Source organism: Haemaphysalis longicornis, unplaced genomic scaffold (genome assembly GCF_048455015.1).
Source record: "Haemaphysalis longicornis isolate Haplotype H1 unplaced genomic scaffold, Haemaphysalis longicornis Haplotype H1 scaffold_1, whole genome shotgun sequence".
NCBI classification, from domain to species: Eukaryota; Metazoa; Arthropoda; class Arachnida; order Ixodida; family Ixodidae; genus Haemaphysalis; species Haemaphysalis longicornis.
The window spans coordinates 392,093,770-392,116,260 of NW_027526203.1; the positions used below are offsets into that span (position 1 = coordinate 392,093,770).

Here is a 22,491-nt window from a genome sequence, read left to right on the forward strand (position 1 = left end):
TCTTTCTTCCATATATATTGCTTTATTTAGTTGTAACGTGTTTTCCAATAGAATCTGCTTCTTCATCTTTATCTGAATAAGGGCACACGGACGGGTTCCCTTCATTCGCGCAGCGTATGCATCCATACAGGCTGTCCTGCAGCTAACTTGAATCAAAGCTGAAAGACCAGAAGCTCTGGAATATTATAGGTCATCATGTGCCGTTAAAAATCGCAGTTTTTATCCTAACAAATCAATTTATACATCCCTTTTGATTCCGAATGTTCTAATTATTAGTTTATTTACTAAAGCGGCAGCTACAATGTTGTAGAGAGTTCGGAAAAACGCCCGAACCTAGCGTTTGCCTCGATACGATTTTCGTGGTTGTTGTTTTCCAGAAAAGAAAGCGAAAGCACGTTCCTCCTTGGCACTTCTTGCGCACCTCGAGAAGAGAGGTGTGCCGGTGCGCAGAAGTTTTCCGCTCTGGGGAGAACGGTGCGCGAGGGGGGCCACTTGTTGCGAGCACAGGCCGCGGCGCTGCGATCGGCGCCCCTATAGGCCCGTGGTCGCGCTCCGGGGTTCAGAGCGCGCTCGACGGCCCAGCTCGCGATGACGGGTCGGCGTGCGGGCGCACCGCTGCTGCTGCTGCTGCTGTTGGCGACGGCGGCGGCCGGGACGCACTTGCCGGTGCCGTTCACCGAGACGGCCGCCTCCGAGGGCTGCCACTGCTGGGCCCAGGGCACCGAGTGCCGCTGCTTCGGCGACAGCGTCCGCCAGGTGCCCGCCCAGCTGGCCGACCACGTCGAAAAACTGTGAGTACCCGTGCCGACACTCGGTCGGCGGCAGTTGCGGCCCGTGCCCCGAATGGGACGCCCGCGTGCCGGTAGGGGCGAGGGGACAAGTTCGTGGAAAGCGCGGCCCGTTGGAGCGCGAGAACGTCTTTCACACGCGCTCCAACGGGAAGCCTGCCTCGGATGTTTCCTCGAAACGGTCGCGCCTTCATTGCCTGGCCGGAACACCCGCATACGTGCTGACATACATGCGAATCAACATCGAATTAAGATTACTCTCCGTCTCTACATCCGCAACGCTTTTATTGGATTGAAAGTGTTTTTTTATTATTGCATTGAGTGGCCTATCAGTTGAGTGGCCTATCAGCCTATCAGTGGCCTACCACTTCTGTTCAATAAACCGCTCACTCACTCACTCACTCACTCACTCACTCACTCACTCACTCACTCACTCACTCACTCACTCACTCACTCACTCAGTCACTCAGTCACTCAGTCACTCACTCAGTCACTCAGTCACTCACTCACTCACTCACTCACTCACGCACGCATTCACTCACTCACTCACTCACTCACTCACTCACTCACTCACTCACTCACTCACTCACTCACTCACTCACTCACTCACTCACTCACTCACTCACGCACTCAATCAATCAATGAGTCAATCAATCAATCAATCAATCAATCGATCAATCAATCAATCAATCAATCAATCAATCAATCAATCAATCAATCAATCAATTGGTTTATTTTGTTAAAAAAGGAAAAGTTGTATAAGCTTCGCAGAGGCCCCAAACCATACAATATGGCAGTGGCACAGAACCGCCAGTAGGGTACAAACGTTCAAGATCGCCTTCTGAAATTTTGAAGAGCGGCTTCATATAATCTCCTCTGATATAGTACGGCATTTGAATACAATAACGGAGTGGCGTCAATCGGCTTGGACTCGTAGACCTTGTGACAATGACGAAATGGGGAACAACGACTGTCGTAATCGAATGGTGGATATCTATTGGACTAAATATTTTCTTCAGTTTAGTATTTATTTGACTCACCTTGCTAAATTAAGGATTTGTTGGCATATAACACCGATTGTCACGAGCTTAACGGAATACTAAAGAGCAGAAGTCCGTACAAAGCACAGGAAGCGGAATACCACGAAATTATTGACCAGTGAAATGGTTTTTTTATGCTCAGTATTTACGGTCAAGAAAGAGCCTGAATTGAATACTATATGCTCCTCCAGGTCTGTCACAAGCACCCACGCATGTCTCAGGAAAAAAACAGCAGAAATCTTGGAATGCGTCGTTTTGAGTCCGAAATGCGTTAAATTTCATTCACTATCCTACGTGGGGTAGCCAAGAATTTATAAGCGCTATTTACCGTCCCCATATATATGCCACAAATAAAAACATGCAGATGGCCGGCTTTACTCCTGTTGTAGACTTGAATATGAGTTTCCTGCGAATGAAACCGCCAAACGTAAAAATTCACCCCTTATTAATAAAGGCCGGATTTTCACAAGAGCGTTTTAGTCCTCCGATGTCGTAATAAAGGCGCCGTAAATTTTCCCACCAATGCAAATAATTTCAAACGAAGACGTGCGCTACCTGTATTTACGACAGGAAAACCAAAAATGGTACTGCTTATGATGGCACAATGCGCCAACACTTGAACATAGCTGTTCAATTGTCCTATAAATGTGCTGAACTAATGGTGATTTAATTACTTAATCCAACAAGCCCACTGTTCACATTCATGTTCAATGGCCACTATCGCTTGATCGAGCGTTGCGTGTAGTTAAACCGAAGTAAAAAATAATACTTTAGAGCTTGAATTACTGATTTCAAAGGCGCTAATGTATATCTACCTGACAGAATTTAAGAACGACCTAACAAAAACAGACACAAATAATAAACTCGAGAGACGAAGATTCATCAAGGAATTAACATGCTGTTACGTGAGGACTGTTAGGTCTAACTCTGGCCATTTTCCCATATACAATGATATTATCCGAATTGTTCAGGCGAGGCGTCCCAACACTGCCAAATACACTTACACACATTTCAATAGCGTTTTCCAAAAGGTTTTACCAGGTGCACAGATTTTTTATGTAAAAGCGCGTTTTAGAGCCCGTCGGCAGTGTGAATTTTAAGGCGTAAAGAAATGCAGCTGCGCAGTGATGTTTCGCCGTTCGGTCTTCAGTACGAACATGTCCTGCTAAAAAAGGCGTGTTCCATGCTCAACCGGTGCGTTGAAAAAAAAAAAAAAAGAGTTGGATTTGAGCATGCTTCTAGAAACGAGGATTGCACTGCACATGTTTGAAGAAATCTGTTTGGAGAGCAGGCGGAACGTTCCCCAAGGTTGACCGTGAAAATTTTACAAAAAATAGCAAACTATCACCATCTCCCGATTTTTGGATTCAAAATTGGGCCTCTTTTCACTGAGAATTAGTGTCCCGTTTCATCGTTGAGCGGTTGTTTTCCAGGAGTTGGTTGAACTAGAGGACCAGATTGAACCGCATAGAGTTCCGAACAGTCAGCGCTACCTGCCCGGTGACATGAATAGCGATCTCAAACTGTCTCAAAAGCGAAAGTCGAGGCTAAATAGTGTTCATATAGGCGCCGATTTTGAAAATAGGCATTTATAGGCATTTATAGCTATTCAGGCACAAACGCCAAAGCAGGCATTTATGGGCACTATAAAGACACCATAAGATCCCTTTTTGACCTCTATTGCATGCTCATACGTCAAAGTGAGCTGATAGGAGCGCAAACGACAAAAAAGGCATTTGTATAAAATACGGTCTCTACTTATTAGACAATAGCCTGCGGAAGCGCTGTCGATACAAGCTAGGCCTATGAGAGAAACACACGATATCTTCCAATATAGCAAACATCAAAAACGCGTGCCATTTCCCTACCACGCTTAAGCTTTAACACGACCTGCGCGCATCTTGGTAATTTCCGCAATGTGCTTAAATTTCAAGCTTATGCCACTTTTTGATTCGTGATGCATGCCTTCGTCTATACCAGAATTTTTCTCATTCTTTTATATTATCTACATGCGACTCCGTTGCGAAGAAGGAGGCGTGGTCTTAGTACACTGCATGAAAGTGAGCTACTGCGACTGTCGGAGGCTGTTCACGAAGGCTTCCTCTCTTGCAAATAGCCTAAACAAGCAGCACTCTATAGTGGATAGTTATTATTTGCAAGCATTCTCGCTCTCAGCATTCGTAACCTGAACCGCAGAGATCTGTTTTGTGCTTTTCGTTGAACGAAACGAGGCGGCGTATATTATTTACGTTTGGGTTGCTTTAAACCTAAGTGGATGATCATTTCATGTGAAAATATATGTAACCAAGCGGAGCCACAATGGCGCCACTGAACGCTTGAGTATGCAGCGCAATATATAAATTTAATGCGGCTCTAACATGAAAAGTGGGGTAAAAAACATCATCAACAACAACTTCGTCATCAACAACAAACAAACAAAGCTAGGTCGAGGAACAAACAGAGGCTGGCTAAATGTGCTTGACGTATAAAAGACGACTGTAGCGTATTTCCCACAGGACCGGTACGTTGCGCAGCGTTGCTGAATATCCCAAAACACCACGCAATTTCGAGCACACGCCCTTTTTTTATTTCTTTAGTGAAGTTTCTTCACGTTACGAGAGCATTTCACTTTTGCCGTAATATGAGCGTCCTTGTATTCCTATGCCGTTTGCTTGGTATTTTTCTCCGCGAGAGCGAAGACGTCCTATACACGGCGTGAAGGGGTGGACCCCACTGAATTACGCTGAAGGCACATCCCGTGCAACAGGGCCGCGTTGCGGGCAAGGGCACCGTTCGCATGGTACACACTTGCTTCGCTTTTAGGAAGCCAGAACCTGGATGTAGAACGTTCTAGCGTAACGCCGGCTATTGGCTGCAGCACGCAATAACACTACCACCTCAAACTCATAGAACAAGTTAAATTGCGGGCTTAACACGCCACCCTTACAGCTCGCGCGCCGCTTCAGCGAAGGGTTCCTCATTAATAAGGTCGTCCCCTGGGACTATTGGCGTCCTCCGCTAAACGAGGTCTGTTTGTCCTTTATGTCGCCTCTTTCAAATATACTGTCGCTGTCGCCGAAAGTATGACCCGCTTTCTGGTATTTGTAGCAGCCGAGAGGCAGGCAACGCTTGTAGGTCGACTAGGTGCGCCACCGCGGCGAGTGTAAATACAGTGAGAATACGAAGTCCTTATTACCTATAGCACATACGTCGCAGACCATATAGCTTTTCTTTGTTATAACCTAGAGGGAAATCTGGGGCTGCAATCACTGAGCCGATATGGGAATCGTGGGATGGGTAAAGATTGACATTGGCTTCGTATTGGTGCGACCCACAATGTCTGCGTGTTTTGGGCCGAACCGTGAGTGAGTTAGCGCAAAGCGTCCTTCTGATAAGGAGCAAGTATTGTCATTGAAGTGTTTCTAGCTGAATATTTGAATGATTGATTATGAGGTTTCAACGCGATGATGCTGCACAGGCGATGAGACGCGCCGAAGTGGCGGGCTCCGGATTAATTTTGAGCACCTGGAGATTTTTAACGTGCGCCGAAATCTCGAACACAGGGGCGTTTTCGCTTTTCACCCCAATAAAAAAACGGCCGGAAATCAAACCCGCGTTCTTGGACTTGCTGCACATTTTGTTATACCTGTTAGACAACAAAATTTTTCTCAGCGTCACTGCTAAACCAAACGAATTTTCACGGCCTCGGGGGTGTTCTACGACAAGCAGTAGATTTAACTCAGAATCGAATGGGACTTCACGTGGTAACTAGGAATTCAATACAATTTATTAGATGCGACGCATCTCTTGCTCTGGGGCTTGTCCCTCCTGCGTCGTCGTCGCGGCGTCCGTCCGCATTCCTCCTCCGTTCTTCTCTCCCACAGCTGTGTGCAACACTCTCACTCCGGCTCATTAGCATACCACAGCTGGCGCGCTTGTTTGGCGCGCACTTCGCTGCGTTAACAACTGCTCCGGTGCGCGCAAGTGCGCGCATGCGCGACTCTCCTCCGTTGTCTCCTGTCCTTCAATCGCTGTGAATATAAAGCGGGTATCGCGCCGCGGCGGTTCAGTCAAGCGCTCGCTCTCGCACTGACGTGACCTTGCTGTGACTACTTTGTTGAACCCCCCGATGCGTCGCATCACACCAGGGTTCCCTCGCGAGAAGATGGGCGTAATTTTCCCTTCCTGTAGCTAAAATTCTCAACATGGGAAAAAATGCCGTTGATCTCTTCCTTTGAGGCATTTTAGCATGTGGCATTTCCTACCAATATAAGCATCAATGTTTTATTTGCGCTTTCGTTAAGCAAAGCGTGCGTTACATTTCCTTGGAGAGTCCTAAACCAACCGTTTCCAAAGCTAATACAAATCTCTACACATCTGATCATCCCCATGCTAGCTGATGAAGCTTTATGAGTCTGGGCCTAGATTCACAAAGCTGTTCTCACGCCAGTTATTCTAAGAGCAGTTTTTTTTTTTTAACGGCTTGGCTATCCCGCCGCAATTCGCTGGCACCAGCCGGCACCTGCGCCCGGGAATTGCAAACTGCTCTTGAGATATCTTATACATTCGCACATCTTTGTAATCTGAACCCCGGCGTATAACTTCGAGACATTTGGGTCTGTGATGGGAAAGTAAAATTGAATCTCTACGCTGCCGGCACTACGTGGCCACGAGCGAGGTTTCGATGCTGCAACGTTACACGCACGAGTGCCGACGGCAGGCGAAACACATGCCTATATTTTCGGAATTGCGGTCGGGGTCACACTATCAGAACTAGCGAATGGGCTTTTACCATGTTGACCACTTCAGCGGGAATCCTTCACCAGTACGGGGCTCCTCTTATTCTCCTCAGCCCAGTCCTTCTGAGCCCGCACGGGTTCAAGAATATTTAGGCATGCGCCCTGAACAATCGCCAGGTGTTATACAATCATTCGCAACGAAACCGACTGGTGGTGCGCTGTTCTCCTCGGCTCGTGGTCGATGCGGTAGTCCCAGTTATACTGGGTACATTCACAGTTTATTGAAACTCATTGGCTCCACCCATGGCCTAAGCGTCGTTTTATATTTCTTGAGGCGTTCACTTCTATTACGATTGCGGACCGTTTCGCTCATTGGAGCAAGCCAATCGTTGGTTTAGCCCTCCTCGTGGGCACTTCCGACAGCTGACAAAACGTGAAGGGAGACGTGCCGATGTCCTCGCAAGACGATTTGCAATCTATCTGCAAGAACTCTTCCACATTCAGTCCTCCGAAGTGATGACATGGATGATGAACGAAGCGACTCAATTTAATTAATTAATTTGATTCATATTCATTTAATAAACGATACTAGCTGACGCATCATCCGATTTTATCCGACAAGCAGATGTGGGCAGCTTATGAGGTCCGCAAAAAACAAATTAAACCTCCTTGCATGAACCTTTATGAGGTGAGGTCATGGACTGCGAACTCCCGAAGGAGGACAAAAGTTTTGGCTCAACATCAGCTGACGAGTTTTGAGGTCCAGTGAAGTTGAAGTCACAGCAGGCGGTAGCGTGAGGCTCCAGATCAGCGCACTTACATTACCACGTAAACATTCTTACGTGTTCTTGCGGGTGGGATGGCGTCAAAGTGGTATACTGTGGCAAACAACTGTTGAGGTGAGCATGTCTAACTAAACGAACTCACTGGTGCAATTGAGGTTAAGATGAGGTCACAGTACTTGTGACTTTGTTTCACTCCTTTTTATCTCAAGTGGCCGAGAGCTCTCAACAGAAGACAGCACGGGGTGATGTTTACGCGTGAGTGGCATATCCCTCATTTGAATATTCGCTCAGCGTGTGCGGGATGCATGCTTAGGTCAGCGGCGCTCGGCGAAAAAAAGCCAAGAAGGAGCGTTCCTATGCAACGCCGTTTTGTCGGAGTGTGAAGCCGCTCAATCAACGTTATAGGGGGAAATAGTGCCATGCGCGCAAGAGGACGCGTTGCTAGGAAACACCCAGAAAAATCGGTTTGCGGCGCTGCAGACGAGAGCCTTCAAATCACGTCGCCTGCTACCGTGCATGACGAAGCGACACCTAATTGTGCAGTCTTAAAATGGGCTAAAAACAGCATAAATGAATTGAGAGCCAATAAGGTATACAGAAAATAAACGGGAAGCGAATAACCATATAAATAATGGCGGCGAAGAATGAGTGAAAGGGGAGAAAATACGCTCACGCGAAGAACAAGTTCACTTCACGGAGCGACCCTCTCCTTTTTTTTTTTTTTTTTTTTTTCCAGCGACAGAATCAGTTCGAAAAGATCGTATTTGTGGACCCGTTTCACGCCGCGGGAAACAGGTTCCCTGTCAGTTCAGCCTGCCAGTTCGCTTGTCGGATGCCCAATCTGTTTTCGCCTTGCCTGCCGGCTGAGCCAAGCGGCAATGCAAACACCCCTGACAGTTCCGCGCCCGTGTAGTTGCGTTTCCGCTCAGCCGACACGCCGAATGGAGAATCCGGTCGGATAAAGCTACGAATGAGTTGCCAATGCAGTGCTGCATCGGTAGCACGGCTTGCTAGCTGATGATGTTTCCTTTTCTCCTCTGGCCGATTTTCCTCGCGGGATTTTAAATGCATTGGTGCTTATTCGGGTCTCCAAGCCGATGCTGCGACGTGTGCGCGAAAGATGTTCAAGATAAAAAAAATCAAAATATAAGTACAAGAACGTTTCAAATCCGCCGCCCCGCGGTCACCAGCAAACGCCATCGCGCCACAGCGGCCGATGCAATTTAGGGCGATATATTTTTATTTACATATGGGTCCAAGCAGAACGGGCGAGAAGTAATAAAAAATACAACGAAGATAATAGCAACTTGAACGTTAAAGTTAAGGCAATACTTATGCAGTAAGGAAAAAAAAAACCTAAGTTTGAAGAACAGAAAGCTTAGCACACGGAAACACATGCACTATAAAGTTTCCAAACAGCTTGCTATCACACAATAAGAACAAAAGTCAACAAGAGGGAGTGTATGTAATCAAGCAAAAAGAAATTGGGGCTGCTCCAGGACAATCGTAAAAGCCATAAGCCTTTTTGTTAGATCTCCCGTAGAAATCGCACTGTAGGATTTTTCTGCAAAAATTTCCCGTAAAAGTGCTTGAGGTACCAAGTGAACAGTATAGACAAGGGATGGTTGATGAAAACCGGGTTGACTTACAGAGAGAAACTTTATATGAAAAAAACTGCGCAACGGTCCCTGCGCTAGTCTTCACGAGTGCGGCGCACAACGCGGGGGTAATGCGGTGTCCTCCCTCCGCAAGGCGGCACAGTTCTTGTAGGGAGGGGTCAGTCAGGGCCACGGTGGTCAGGGCGGCCTCCCATAACGAGGGTGCGGGTGATAATGACGTGTAGGCGCTTGCAATCCGACGGCATGAATGGTGAAATACTGACAATGACCACGGCCCAGTTGGTCAAATGGGGGCGATAGTGAAAGCGCTGGCTCATACGAGCACAAGACAGAGCAAACAGGACAAGCACACAGGATTGTACTGCAGGATTTCGCCATAATATATTTTTTGATACCTCGCTTGTAGCCAGTTCATCACTCGGATCTGTCTATTGATTGATTTATTATGAGGTTTAACGCGCTGACCCTACACAGAAGGTTAGACGCGCAGTAAGTAGTGGAGGGCTCCGGATTAATTTTATCCACCTGGGGGCCTTTAACGTGCACTGAAATCCCGAATACATGGGCGTTATCGCTTTATATATATATATAGCTATATATATATATATATAGCTATATTTATATATTTATATTTATATATATTATAATATAATATATATAATATATATATATATATATATATATATATATATATATATATATATATATTATATTTATATATTTTATATTTATATATATATATAGCTATATAGCTATATATATAGCTATATATATATTATATATATATAGCTCGGGCTATATATATATATATATATATATATATTGCCACGGAACAGCTATGTGGACAATGCCCCATAGCGCCATAACCCGTCACCGAAGACGATGAAGTGGTGTATTTACAAGATGTTGCCGCAGAGCGATGTGATCTATTTACAAGCGGCCATGATCGCTCGGGCCAGCCGCATCCTCTTCGTCGTCTTCGGTGACGGGTTATGGCGCTATGGGGCATTGTCCACATAGGTGTTCCGTGGCAATATATATATATATATATATATATATATATATATATATATATATATATATATATATATATATATATATATATATATATATATATATATATATATATATATATATATATATATATATATATATATATTTATATATATATATATATATATATATATATATATATATAAACGTCCTCGCGCTAAATTGAAGAGCCTAACTCCGGCCCATTACTGTGCGGCGTAATGCCTAGGGTGGCTTGCGCAAGAATGACGACTAGGAGTTATGGGGAGTTAAGAGAGGCTGAAAAGCGAAGGGGGTGCTTATATGTATAATGCCTCAGAATGCTGTTGTATGCCTGAGTGGCTGGCGCACTGAGGGGAACAAGTGTAAACTTGGGAGGAAAAGTCAGTCGGCAAGGATGTGCGGAGCTCAAGGGGACCCTGCAACAGTTTTTCAACTTTTTTTCGAAATAATAAATGCTTACAGAACGTAGTCAACCTCAACCAACACATCGAGTACTTAGATTAGGGGGTCACAAAGCACTGCAGTCAGAACTTACGACTCTATGCACATCAGATAACTTATGCGTATGCTACAAGGTTGTTGCAAAAGCCTTCCGGAGGCCTTTTGAACCAACTGTCTATCGACTGTCCCATTGCAAATACATTTGGCGCACTTGTAAGTGAGCGTTCAATTGTCATTTGAAGGAAGGAAGGAAGAAGAAAGGACGGAAAGTCGGGGACGTGAACCAGGTGTAGGGCCCGTTCGGAAACCCTGCACTGTGGGAGTGGGGTTCAGAGGATAAAATAGAGGGCGGGAGAAGAGAAAGAGATAGGAGTGGGAAGGCGCGCACTCTAGTCTCGTTTTGGGCACTATAGTTGTTCATGCAAGTTCGTTTAGCTCAGGAAACGTAAAAGGGCTTTCGTCGCCTTCTGCGAGGTCGATGGAAAAGACCGATGAGTTAGGATAGTTTCTATTGTAAATGGTCGATTGTCCAATCGGCTAAGCGCGGTGGCAAGCATGTTTCTCTACGACGAGTATTCGGGCAGCGACACAGCACATGCTCTTTAAGCGCTGGACACATGTACGATTTGTACACGCGATTCGCATGCGACTGATCGTTACGACTGTCACCACGACTAGTCGTACGCGTGAATTTGAGACACATGACCCGATGCGTGCATGCGACGCGCCGTCGGCGTCGCTCCGCCCACCGTTTTTGCTCCATGGTCAACTACGACTATCGCTGAGCTGAATTTGTAGATTCCGCGCGTTTAATCGCAAAAAATGGATAAAGCAGGCAATCGTGAAGCGTTTCCTGCCTTCGGAAACAGTTCGCGCACACGCCGGCCGCGCCTGCCAGCTCGGACACTCAGCGGCTCGAACCGGCGCAGACCACGGTAGCAACCGCTTGTCGCTGCTCTTCTGAATCAATCTGATCGTAAAAATGAAGTTCCACATGCGAGAAAGTAGGTGTTGGTGTGGTGAAAAATTGTGCTTGGGATTGTTATCAGGGCTTATTTTAAAAGCGGCGATCAGATATCTGCCGCGATGCAAGCGTATAGGGACCGGGCGGCCGTTGTATGGCACCACCGTCGCTTCAGCGAACAGCGCCGCCCGTGGCGAACCGCTCGTCAGTGGAATGCCGGTGGCGGTAAACGCAGCGTTGTTGTGCATGGCTTTCAGCCGTTCTGCTGCAGTGTGGCTTGCAAAGCGTAGATAACCACAAGGACTTTTGTCACATCGGTAAATCTTGAGCATAGAAATGACGTTTACGAGGCATGACATGTGTGTGGCTTACGCCAATACTCAGTAATTACAAATAGCAGACGACGCTCAATGCGCCAAGCTTGAATTCAAGCTGGAAGTGCAAGTCCGTTCCTTCGCGCAAATTTTTCATGCTTGCGTGCACTTTGGCGTATCGAGGAATATATCGCAGCTAAATGCTACTACAAAGCCGGTGTGTTCAGCCGATCAAGGAATGCTGCGGCGCTAGCCTTTGTCAGTTGATGACGAAATGGCGTCGTGCACATGCGAAAGGCAAATTTGGGGCGTGCATTCTAAGATTTACCTCAAAACAGAAATTGTGATGGATGACGCTTCCGTAACTTCATTAGCTACGGTAGAAAAGTGTTTAATTTCACAGAAATACACTTACTACAGTCATCGGGAATCGTTTACAGAATAAAAACCGCAGAACCTTATTGCTTCTCGTGGAAAAGCATTGCTTTGCAAGGATTGCAATGGTTGCTGGATAGCTGGTTAATGGTTTTTCAAAAATCAAATTCCTGCGGGGCTGAACGACGAGAGACAGGAGGGTGCCATAAAAACCTGTCCTCAGCTTCACAATTGAATGCAGCGGTCGAGTTTTACAAGGTACCTACGCTTGAAAATCATGCACCCCTCCGTCTAACAACGATGATGGTTTATCGCCAAGTTCTCTCGTGTGGGTTTGCTTGGTTGCTTTCTGGAGTTAAACTTTGGCTAGTTGAGCTTTGAATTTGATCAGCACGCAGTTTGGTCTTTTTATCGCAGCGTCCTTGTCTTTGACCATTTCTCATTCGATTTCGCACGCAGAAAGCTTCGACTTCAACTATCGTCTTCGCTAAACGGAGGGATGGATGATTTTGATGCTTAATGTTGTACTTCCATGCACTCCTCTCCAAATCCTAAGTGCTTCAGTGTGTCGGAGATGCGTCTGTGCTGGAGTACTTGGGCTGACGCACCCCTATTTGAGGCAACTAGCCGCGCGTTCTTGGTTTCTTCACAAGGCATTTCACGATTTTTCTAGGTTCTTGGGAAAGAATACTTAAGCATTAAAAAACACAGGCTGACGTTAACACTGCCACTTTTTTTAACTATCGGTGCCAGCCTTTATTCCACGCAGGTTGCAAAAAGGGAAGGGGAGGAGGGATGGTTTGTTGTTTGGGCTGTTGGGCGGTTGATTAACTTTGGATCTTGATAAAATGACCACTACAAACGTGGGAGTTCCGCTTCGGCTATGAGGCTCCCATGCTGTCACAGTGTCGCTCACTAAAACCGAAGGCACAAAGCTCACCGTTACAGAAAGTGTGAACTACCGGGACATTTCCACGACATTTCCACGGTAATCGATCTCGTACGTAAGTGCCCGGACGCGTTCTCTTCAAAACACACGTATCAAGGTATCTCAGCGTTAAAGATGGCGTGGAAACCGCAGTCATTGAAACCAGTGAAGATAACTTAAAGGGGTAGAATTGAATAATAATAGTTTTATTCCTAATCAGCGCAGAGCCAGGCGCAGAGCTCTGCATAAAGCGCTCACGTCAATGTAGCCCATTCCCAAACTTAGAAGCGTCAAATAAGTTTACGTAGCCGTTAGTGAATTTAAAAAGAAATGCTTACTAATATTAGTAGTTTTATTCCTACTCAGGACGGGTGGAGCCAAGCGCAGATGGCTGCAAAAAGCGCTCATGTCATTGTAGCCCATACCCAACTTTAGAAGCGTCCAACAAGTTTCCGTAGCGGTTATTGCATCTAAGAACCCAACACATCTGTCTAGGCTTAGTTTCACCGCACATATCCGCTCACAACACCACCAAGACATTCAAAGCACAGAAGCACACACGGCCAAAACAACGGGGGCCTGCGTAGTACAATGCGCCGGCTCATTCCACTAACGAGGGGAGTGCCGCGTGGTGGCGCCACCCGTCCAGCTGCCCGGTCCCTATACGCTGACCGGCCCCCCGCGGCGCGCGGCGGGCGGTGCGCCGACCGGTCGAGAGATGGCAATACCTGCGCGGAAGCATCGAAACAGGCTACGCAGATGTTCAACTACGACGATCGCTGAGCTGAATTTGTAGATTCCGCGCGTTTGTTCGCAAGAAATTGATAAAGCAGGCAATCGCGAAGTGTTTTCTGCCTTCGGAAACAGTCCGCGCACACGCCGGTCGCGCCTGCCACCTCGGCACACTCAGCGGCTCGAACCGGCGCAGACCACGGTAGCAACCGCGCTTGTCGCTGCTCTTCTGAATCAATCTGATCGCTAAAAAGAAGTAGCTTATGCGAGAAAAGGGATGATAGTGTGGTGAAAAGTTGTGTTACGGATTGTCATTCGCAGTTACACAGATAGCGGCAATCAAATATCCGCCAGGATGCTAAGCCTAAAGTTTCCAACACCCGAGCCGACCAGAGCAACGCACGCCGGTTGCGGGAGGTTGGGGCTCAGCGGGCTCTCATTGGCTGTGGCCTCACGACGATGGCAACGATGGCACGACTGCATCTGGCTTGCCAGACGCACGTCGCGAGCCTCCTCCGACCAGCGATCGACGCCAAAACGGGTCCTAACGATCAATCGTAACTATCAGTCGCATGCGAATCGCGTGCACTAGTCGTACATGTGTCCAGCGCTTTAGTCTCTTCCGCCCCACAGGCGTCACAGTGCGTGCTGCTGGCCACCCCGATGAGGAAGAAGTAGGCTTTCGGAAAGGCCACTCCCAACCACCGTCCACAAAGTAAAGTCGTCCGGTGTGTTCCATTGCTGCATGGTAATCCGAAGTGCGAAGGAATGAAGCGTCCTCGCGCCATCGGTCCTTAAAAGCGGAAGCAGGTCGGTGCGGTCGCTCTCATGGCCTGTACGGGCAGCTTCATCCGCCAATGCGTTACCGATGACTCCGCAGTGACCCGGAAGCCACTTCAATATTACCTCATGGCCGTCTGTGATGGCTTGGTGGAATGAATTCTCTAATCTCCATCCCAAGTCGGTGGAGGAGGCCGTTGCGCAGGGCTGCGCGTAAGCTTTGTCAGGCAGGCTTGGAATCAGAGAAGATGGTTGCCGTGTAGCACAGCCATTACAAACTTGCTCGAAGGTTTTTCTCTCGGTCCCGGTCTTATCGTTCTTTTACCGCTGAAATTCCGTCATTACAGTGTTGTAGCGGCAATTGGCCGGCTTTCCTCCAGTTGCTCGATGAACGCATTCGATAGCCACTTTAAAAAGAAAGCGACAGAAGCAAAACAGATACGGATGGCGTATTTGATGAGACGATCAAATCCCGCCGTGCCGCTCCGTGCTGGCGATAACTAGCTTTCGCAGTGCTTCCAGACAGGAAAGAAAGACTGAAAGCGTTTATCGGAAGTGTTGCAGAGTCCCTTTAATCAAATGCGTTGCACCTGGAATGCACTATACATGCGCCTGATCTCGTTGAAGCGATGTCTTCCGCTTCATCTGCGCGTCGTTCACGTCGGCCAAAGAAGCCCGGAATGCGCAGAAAGAAATCGCGACCCGCAGTGAGAGCGGAGGAAACATGAGTGTTTTTGTGACGTTTTGCGTGGTTCAGATGAAGGGGCAGACAAGTTCCTGGGGCAAGTGACGTTTATTCCCCCATCTTGGTTGGTGCGTGGCTCCGTCGAGACAGGACCGCGGAAGGTTTCGGAGCAAGCCTTTTATTCGTTTCCCGCGCATGCCTCTTATCGTCCTAACGATAAGCCGCTGCGCTAGGCAGGACACAAGGGGTTGCGCAATCGGCGCAATGGGCCTGGAGGAGCGCTTTGCGCGTGCTCCTGGGACAGGAAGGTGCCGTGCGACACGCCAGATTGTAGAATGGCCGATTCACTGGCAATCTGAGTGAAACTGGTGTAGGCCCATCTTGGGTATCACTGGGGCCTCGTGAATAAATGCGTACGGAGAGTGTGTAGGCTGAAGGGGGCTCAGCGCACATTTGCAAAGACGCCACCACCGGCCTAGGCGCCGTACGTGCGGCACTCGGGCCGATTCTCCTGAACGTTCCATGCGTAGCCGCGTGAAGTGTTGCCTCAATCGTAGTAAAACAGTGGGTTTTCCTGCTGTAGGCACTCCCGCTTTTTTCAGGGGGTCTAAGACAGCAAAGTACGGACAACAAGAGTGGCCGCGCTTTTGATATCAGCGAACACGGCGCGGCCCAGAGCAAAGCGAGCTGAAGGCACCATGCTTGCGCCAAGCCAGCGGAATCGTGAGCAGTAACAAGTCATGTGTATACATATTTAAAGTGAGAGCCTTAGATGGCTTATCAAACATAAAAAGTGACAGTCATCGGTGTCAGCACGAATGGCACCAAAGCCGCCGCTGTAAACAGATAAATGAAAATACAATTTATGTTCTTGTGAAATTTGAGCCCAGGTCGCCAATCAGGAATTCGGTGCATTACTACTGCTTTAATGGGGCCATGCAGACAACACGCAAGTTTGGTTCATTTAAAAGATTGCCCCGTTAGAGTCATACTAAAACCCCCGTTACGCAAACTTCGCTCAAATAAGCTACATAATTAGGAAAGGGAGAACGGCCATGCGACTCAATATAGCTCATTTCCCGCACTAGAACCTATGACGTCATATGCACAACCGTGAGATTAGCTGAGGCCGGTAAAAGCAAACGCAAGACTTTTACGCCTCAAGAACGAGCTATTTTCGCTAAAATGTGGTGTATATTCATTTTATGACAGTAAGAATGGTGGGGTAAATAATTGACGTTACGAAAGTACACGCAAACATTGAAGTACCAGTGCGTGCTGCGGTTGGTACTGCGCGCACTATGCTGGTTATAGTTGCACAGCTGTCCGGCGCTTTGGGGTGCTCTCACTCGACACTAGCCGATTGGCGTAAGCGACATTGTCTTACAAGACCCTGTTTGTGGAGCATACCCCATGTTTAAAGAAATGATTACTTTCTACTGTAACAAAAACGAGCCAGATGCGAACACGGTCAAAAACAAAGCAAACGCGGACAGCGGTCCTGCGCATACGGGGGAGCCATCTAGGAGGACTGACGGTAAACAAGGCTTCGCAGCCCGCTGCGCAGCCTAAAAATGCACTTATTTTCGCTTGGAGACCTGTCCTTATTACGTCATCGCGGACGTTACGAAACACATTATTTGAAGGGCGAATCAAAATTTTAACTAAAATTGAATTATTTATCCCTAAATAGTTGCCGCACAAGCGCTGGGGGCACTATGAAACCCCAAATCTTTCGAACAGAACAAACTTTTATTTTGTCCGCGTGACCTCTATAACTAGGCACCCTGCCAAAGGGGAACCAGAATTTTTCTGATGTGTGTGCGTGACAGGTGAACGTTGCGGCATGTGAATAGAATAGGTGCACGTGAACCGCGGAGAGCTTTGATTCTGGAGAAGCTATGAAGTGAAGCCAGTCTGACTGTCTAAGTAGTGGCGCCAAATACGAACAAACGAAAACGAAGGAATAGACGCAAACACGATGTAGCAGTTAATAAGCCATTGGTAATCTCTAGGCGTTTGCCTTCAAGGCGTGTTTAGCAGACTTACGTGTCCGCTATATTTATGTCATTTCTGGTACGATGAAGAAGAGCTCGCAAATGACATTCCTTGTGCTTAGCGCCTTAACGATATGGCAGACAGCACGTTTAACTCGGGCACAAGGTCGCGCGTTCGATTCCCGGTCGCGGCGGCCGATTTTCTGATGGAGGCGAAAAGTAAAAACGCCCGTGTGTCAGAGATTTCGGGGCACGTTAAAGATCCCCAGAAGGTCAAAATGAATCCGGAGCACTCCACTACGGCGTGCCTCATCACCTGTGTAGCGTCGGCGCATTGAACCCTGAAATCAATCAACGTTGAAGTCATGTTTCCAAGACATGTCAGCTGTGCGCGCACTATTTAACTTACGTACACCCGGCGGCAAAATAAGCCGGGGCATGCGAGCGCGTGTCCAAATGCATCGCCCCGCCATCTGGCGTTGAACTGCTGGTGCCGAGGCACCGCCGTACGCATGCGCGTCCAACCACCATATACTGCCCTGTCTTTTCCTTGGCTTCAAGCGACAAAGCTGATATCATTGAGCTATGGAGGAAAGAAAAGGTTAGGAGAGAACTTGACGTCACGTATGTGAAGCCGTCACGTCACGTATATGCGCCCTATGAGCCCAGCACTTTTTCCCGTTCTCCTCTGCTGCTTCCGGTTTGGTAACAGCTCCGCGGTACGGGCGGCTCACGAAAGCGAAAGCAGACGACGGGAGCAGTGTTTGGGTCCATAGAGCACGGCGGTCTTTGTGGGCTACGTCTCAGCTGCGATGACTTTCCTTCACGTGGATAAGTGCATGGCTGCAGTGGTTTGCAAGATGCCTCACTGTTGCTTGCCGGCTTGCCGGGTTTCCAACACATGCCGTAGCTGCCAACGCGCACCTTCTCACCAGTAGGTAGACCGCTAAGGATGGAAAACCACTACGCGGAATCGACGAGATTTCCCCGCAATAGAACAGCAACTATGCTGACCGACGACGCCAATAATTAACCATCGGACGTTGCCTGCGCATTAACATTAGAGCACAAAGGAAACCGCGGTAGAACAAACGCTGCGAAATCAGCTGTAGTGCACATATTGCAGACGACGACGACGCCGTAGCGACTGCGCTGTTGCCAGCGTAGCAAGGCAGCCACAGTCAAAGCACCGTAAAAAATTGTTCGTGGCATTTAGCCAGATTTAGCCGCCGCAGCCGTAAAAAAAAAAAAAATAGGCAACACTGTCTATGGGCTCATTAAAAATGAAGTCATTTCCTCCCCACGTTTTGCAATGCATTGGGATGCTAGGGGCCTCTCCTGAGTATTCTTTCCTCCATGCATTGTGCGCATGGCGCTGGGGACCACTTTTTCTGCTTAATACATCTCGCTGGCACACGCTTCGGCGACGGACGGTGAGGGTGAAACGGGCTTTGCTCTATCTGCCTGGCTCTGAAAAAAGACGCATTACAAGAGATTTTGTTTTAAAGGCGATATTGTTCATTTGACGATCTAAAAAGGCAATTTTGGTCTCTGTCTGCGTCAACTAATTGCGCGAAGTATAGTAATGAACAGCTGCTTTTTTACTGCGAAGCAGTATATGTCAACCCCCTTTCCCCCCCCCCCCCCCCCCCCCCCGTTTTCGTTTCCGGTGTAGCCGATTTACTCGGCACCACTCCGGAGCTCCTCATCGTTACCGCCGAGCCCTCCTTGACAACGATAACCCGCTCGGAACCACCGATGCCTCTTTCACAATATGCGTAATCGGCTGACAACGGCGGTAGCGCCATAATCAGATGGTTATGGCGCCATAATCAGCGGCATAATCAACTCAAGCGCGAATGGACGTAAAAACCACCAAAAAGCCACCGCCACCGAACATATAGCCGCCCCCGTCGCCTCCTCAAATTCCACCTCGCCGAGTACCTGCGCATCCCTTCCGGTTAAACAGCAACTTTCCCTGTTGGAACGCCGGCGTGAGTCCATAATTCTTCAGCTTCGAAGGCTTTCCGAGAGACATTTTCGCTGGTATATTTCAAGCCTAAGCACGCGCCCATCACCGCTTACCGGTTGATGCTTGCGCGGGTTAATGGGGTGGAAGGAGGGGGCATGCATGCACAGGTGGGCTTCATGCCGCTACCGATGAAATGCCTGTTGTGCTGGTGGGAGATTTAACTGTGGAAGCCTCGCGGCTCAATGCGCCCTGTCATCTGCCCTCCGAAATCAAGCGGTTTGGACCTGGGTTGGTGTTTTACAGGGGGAAGGAAACGGACAGCCACATATTTGTCCGCTAGAATAAAGCTCGAGGACTTCTAAATTTTAACTCTCTATTGGACGGACGCATGTAGTTCACTTCGAGCAAGAGGAGCGGGAATGGAAGAAGCATCGGCCCGAACAGAAGCGCGAGTGGGCGCGAAAACAACGGAAAGCTGCTGCTGCCACCGTTACCGCCTCAAGGTCCAGCTAGTCGAGTAGCTGCGAATCCTTCCCGGACGAAGAGCCCCTTGCCCACTTGGAACGCCGACGTGAGCCAATATTACTTGTTCAGCTTAAAGGGCTTTCAGAGGGACATTTTCGACGATGTCTCTCCCTTCTATGCGCGTGCACATAACCGGTTGCCGGTTTATGCGTGCCCCGGTTGGGAGTGGAAGGAGGGGGGGGGGGGCTTGCACACGCAGCGATAGGTGTCGTGCCCTTACTTATGACATGTTCGTTGTGCTGGTAGGAGGTTTAAACGAGGACGTCAAACGGCCCAATGTGACCTGTCCGGTGTCCTCAGTGGTCCAGCGGATTGGGTTGGTGTGTTACGCAGAGAGTAAGATGCGTGCTACGCGAGAGTGAAACTTGAGCGAAACATGGAGAGAAGGTCCACGTTTTTCCGCTAGAATAAAGCTCGGGTCCTTCGAAGTATCATTCAGCCTATTGGCTATAGGAAGTATGCTGAACCGCAAATTAGAAACAAATGCTCTTTAACAGGATGGAAAGCTGGGCGAGTTGGTGTTGATTCATCTCGAAAACAGGCGCGGAAAGACGTTTTCTTGGTCAAAGTCTTTCCGCGCGTGTTTTCGAAACGAAATGTTCTTTGTTTTGTGCTCTCCGTAGACGGCGTCCAGCTTCGCAGGTTATCCTTCTTCACAGAGAGTAAGCGCACTGATTTCTGTCAAACCCAGGAACGCGCCGATTTCTTCTCGCATTTTTCCCCGTCAGTACCTGTTTTTGTAGGTGTCCAAGGTGACCTTTCATAACACTTTATTCAAAAAAACTATTTCTCACCTCTATTCCTTCCCGCTTTGGTGGGCTCATTTTTAGTTACCAACCTACTGCATGTTAATTTAGGCAAAAAAATACAAAGAGGCGATGGAGTATCTGTGGCACGAGTTCGTCACCGAGACGGGCAAGATATATGCTATCAGTCGTATTGGGGCAGAGCGATCAACGTGCAGGTGCTCCAAAAGTTAAACGGAGCACAAGAGCGGGGCCCGGAGCAGGCAAAACGGCATCCCAGCGCGATCTATGAATAGATGCGCCGCTGACAGCGAGAGTGCGTGGGGACATCCGGCTGGCCCATCTCGATACGCTGACGCTCGCCTTATCGCGGGCTCAAGCGAAGCCGCGTTGATGCCATTCCTGCTCGCCAGGGGCGCTTCTAATGCTTACGAGTTAAGCTGGGATACCCTTCTTTTCCAACATAATTTACTGATGTTTCTGTAATAAGGCCGATTTGTTTTGAAGCAGCTGGCCTCCGATAGGCTCATCTTCTCAAATCTCTTGAGCGCCCATTAAAACCATGTAAGCAATGCAGCCAATACACGCATGAACTATAAGTTTTTATTCAGTCTTCATGCGTTTCTTTGGGATCAAGCATGGTTAAGGACGAAGTTGTGATTCGCGAGCGTTTAAACCTTATGGAACAACAAAGTTACCGCCGGGGTAATCGCAAACCATGGCCGGGACATGGACAAAGTGGTGGCGTTCCTAATAAAACGGAACCTATACGCCGCTGAAGATCAGTTCTCTTCCCAATGCGGGCAAACAGATTCGTGCATGAAGCATTGGAGGCGCCCCTGGTGAGCAGCGACGGCAGCGGCCCGGCTTCGCTTGAGCCGGCAATAAGGCGAGCGTCAGCGTATCGAGAAGGGCCAGCCGGATGTGCCCACGCACTCACGCTATCTGCGGCGCATCTATTCATAGATGGCGCTGGTATGCATTTTTGCCCGCTCCGGCAACCGCTCTCGTGTTCCATTTAACTTCTGGAGCACCTGTACACTTCATCCTCTCCTTTCGCCGCCGAAGCCCGTGCGAGCGAGGCATGTTTATTAGCACAGACATTGACACCGATCGCCAAGCTCTAATGTGATCAGCTTTGCCACCTGAAGCGAAGAAACAGACAGGATAACGAGCGTGGTTCGACGCGCACGCGCACATCGATGTCTCCACACCAGAAGTGCAACGTCAGATGGTGCGGCGATGCATCTTGCCATGCGCTCGCGTGCCCCGGCTTATTTTGCCGCCGGGTGTACATTATGACCGCATTGAGCCAGCACTATGTAATGCGAAAATTCCAGTGGGCGAGCTTTCGTGCTGACGTAATTCTCTTGATCTTAGCATTTCCTGAACATGATTGTCAATCATTTAGTCCACACAACGAAATGTGGCGTTCACGACAAACTTTTGACTTTTCATTGCTCATGCGACCGAGATTTTTTTTTTTTTTTTGAACGAGCTACGTCGCTTCTCAGATAATTCGGAGGCATATGATCGCCAGCGCATACAAAACACGATACCAGAAGAGCAGGGATGATAGAGGCGATGGTGCCGCCTCGTGTTTTGTTTGCGCTAGCCATCATGAGCATATCCTATTAGAGTTCGTAGGCACTTTCATGCATATAGAACAGGTTCAAGAATCCTCAGTGCAGTGTTATTCGGCGGATTTTTTTTTTAATTCCGTGGGGTCCATTACACATTATTACAAGTGACAAGTTTGTCACCTCTACTTTCGACGGGAAACATTCTCGACAGAGAACGTTCCTTTTTTTTTTGCTGGGTTTGCTTGTGATGGCTTGTCATCAGTCGCTCGTTTATTTTGCCTTGAATTTCTTGTATTTATATCTATACGCGTGATGAAAGGCGTCAGAAAAGCGCCTGCTACGATGTCAGGAATCTAACACTTTTGCCTTCCGAGAATAAACAGCTTCTCAATGCTACAAATGCGGGCGATGTCGCTTCCAAGTCATCAAAGCGCGAAGTTTGG

At 48.2% G+C, this 22,491-nt stretch overlaps 1 protein-coding gene across 1 annotated transcript in view; it reads left to right on the forward strand.

Moving 5' to 3' along the window:
- Positions 1 to 582: 582 nt before the first annotated feature.
- The window catches only part of Lgr1 (Leucine-rich repeat-containing G protein-coupled receptor 1), a 328,535-nt gene continuing 306,626 nt past the window's right edge, over positions 583 to 22,491 (forward strand). The window contains exon 1 of the mRNA XM_077686639.1: positions 583 to 791. Within this exon, the coding sequence (XP_077542765.1) occupies positions 589 to 791 (203 nt within the window). The 5' untranslated portion in view covers positions 583 to 588. The remainder of the gene's footprint in view (positions 792 to 22,491) is intronic.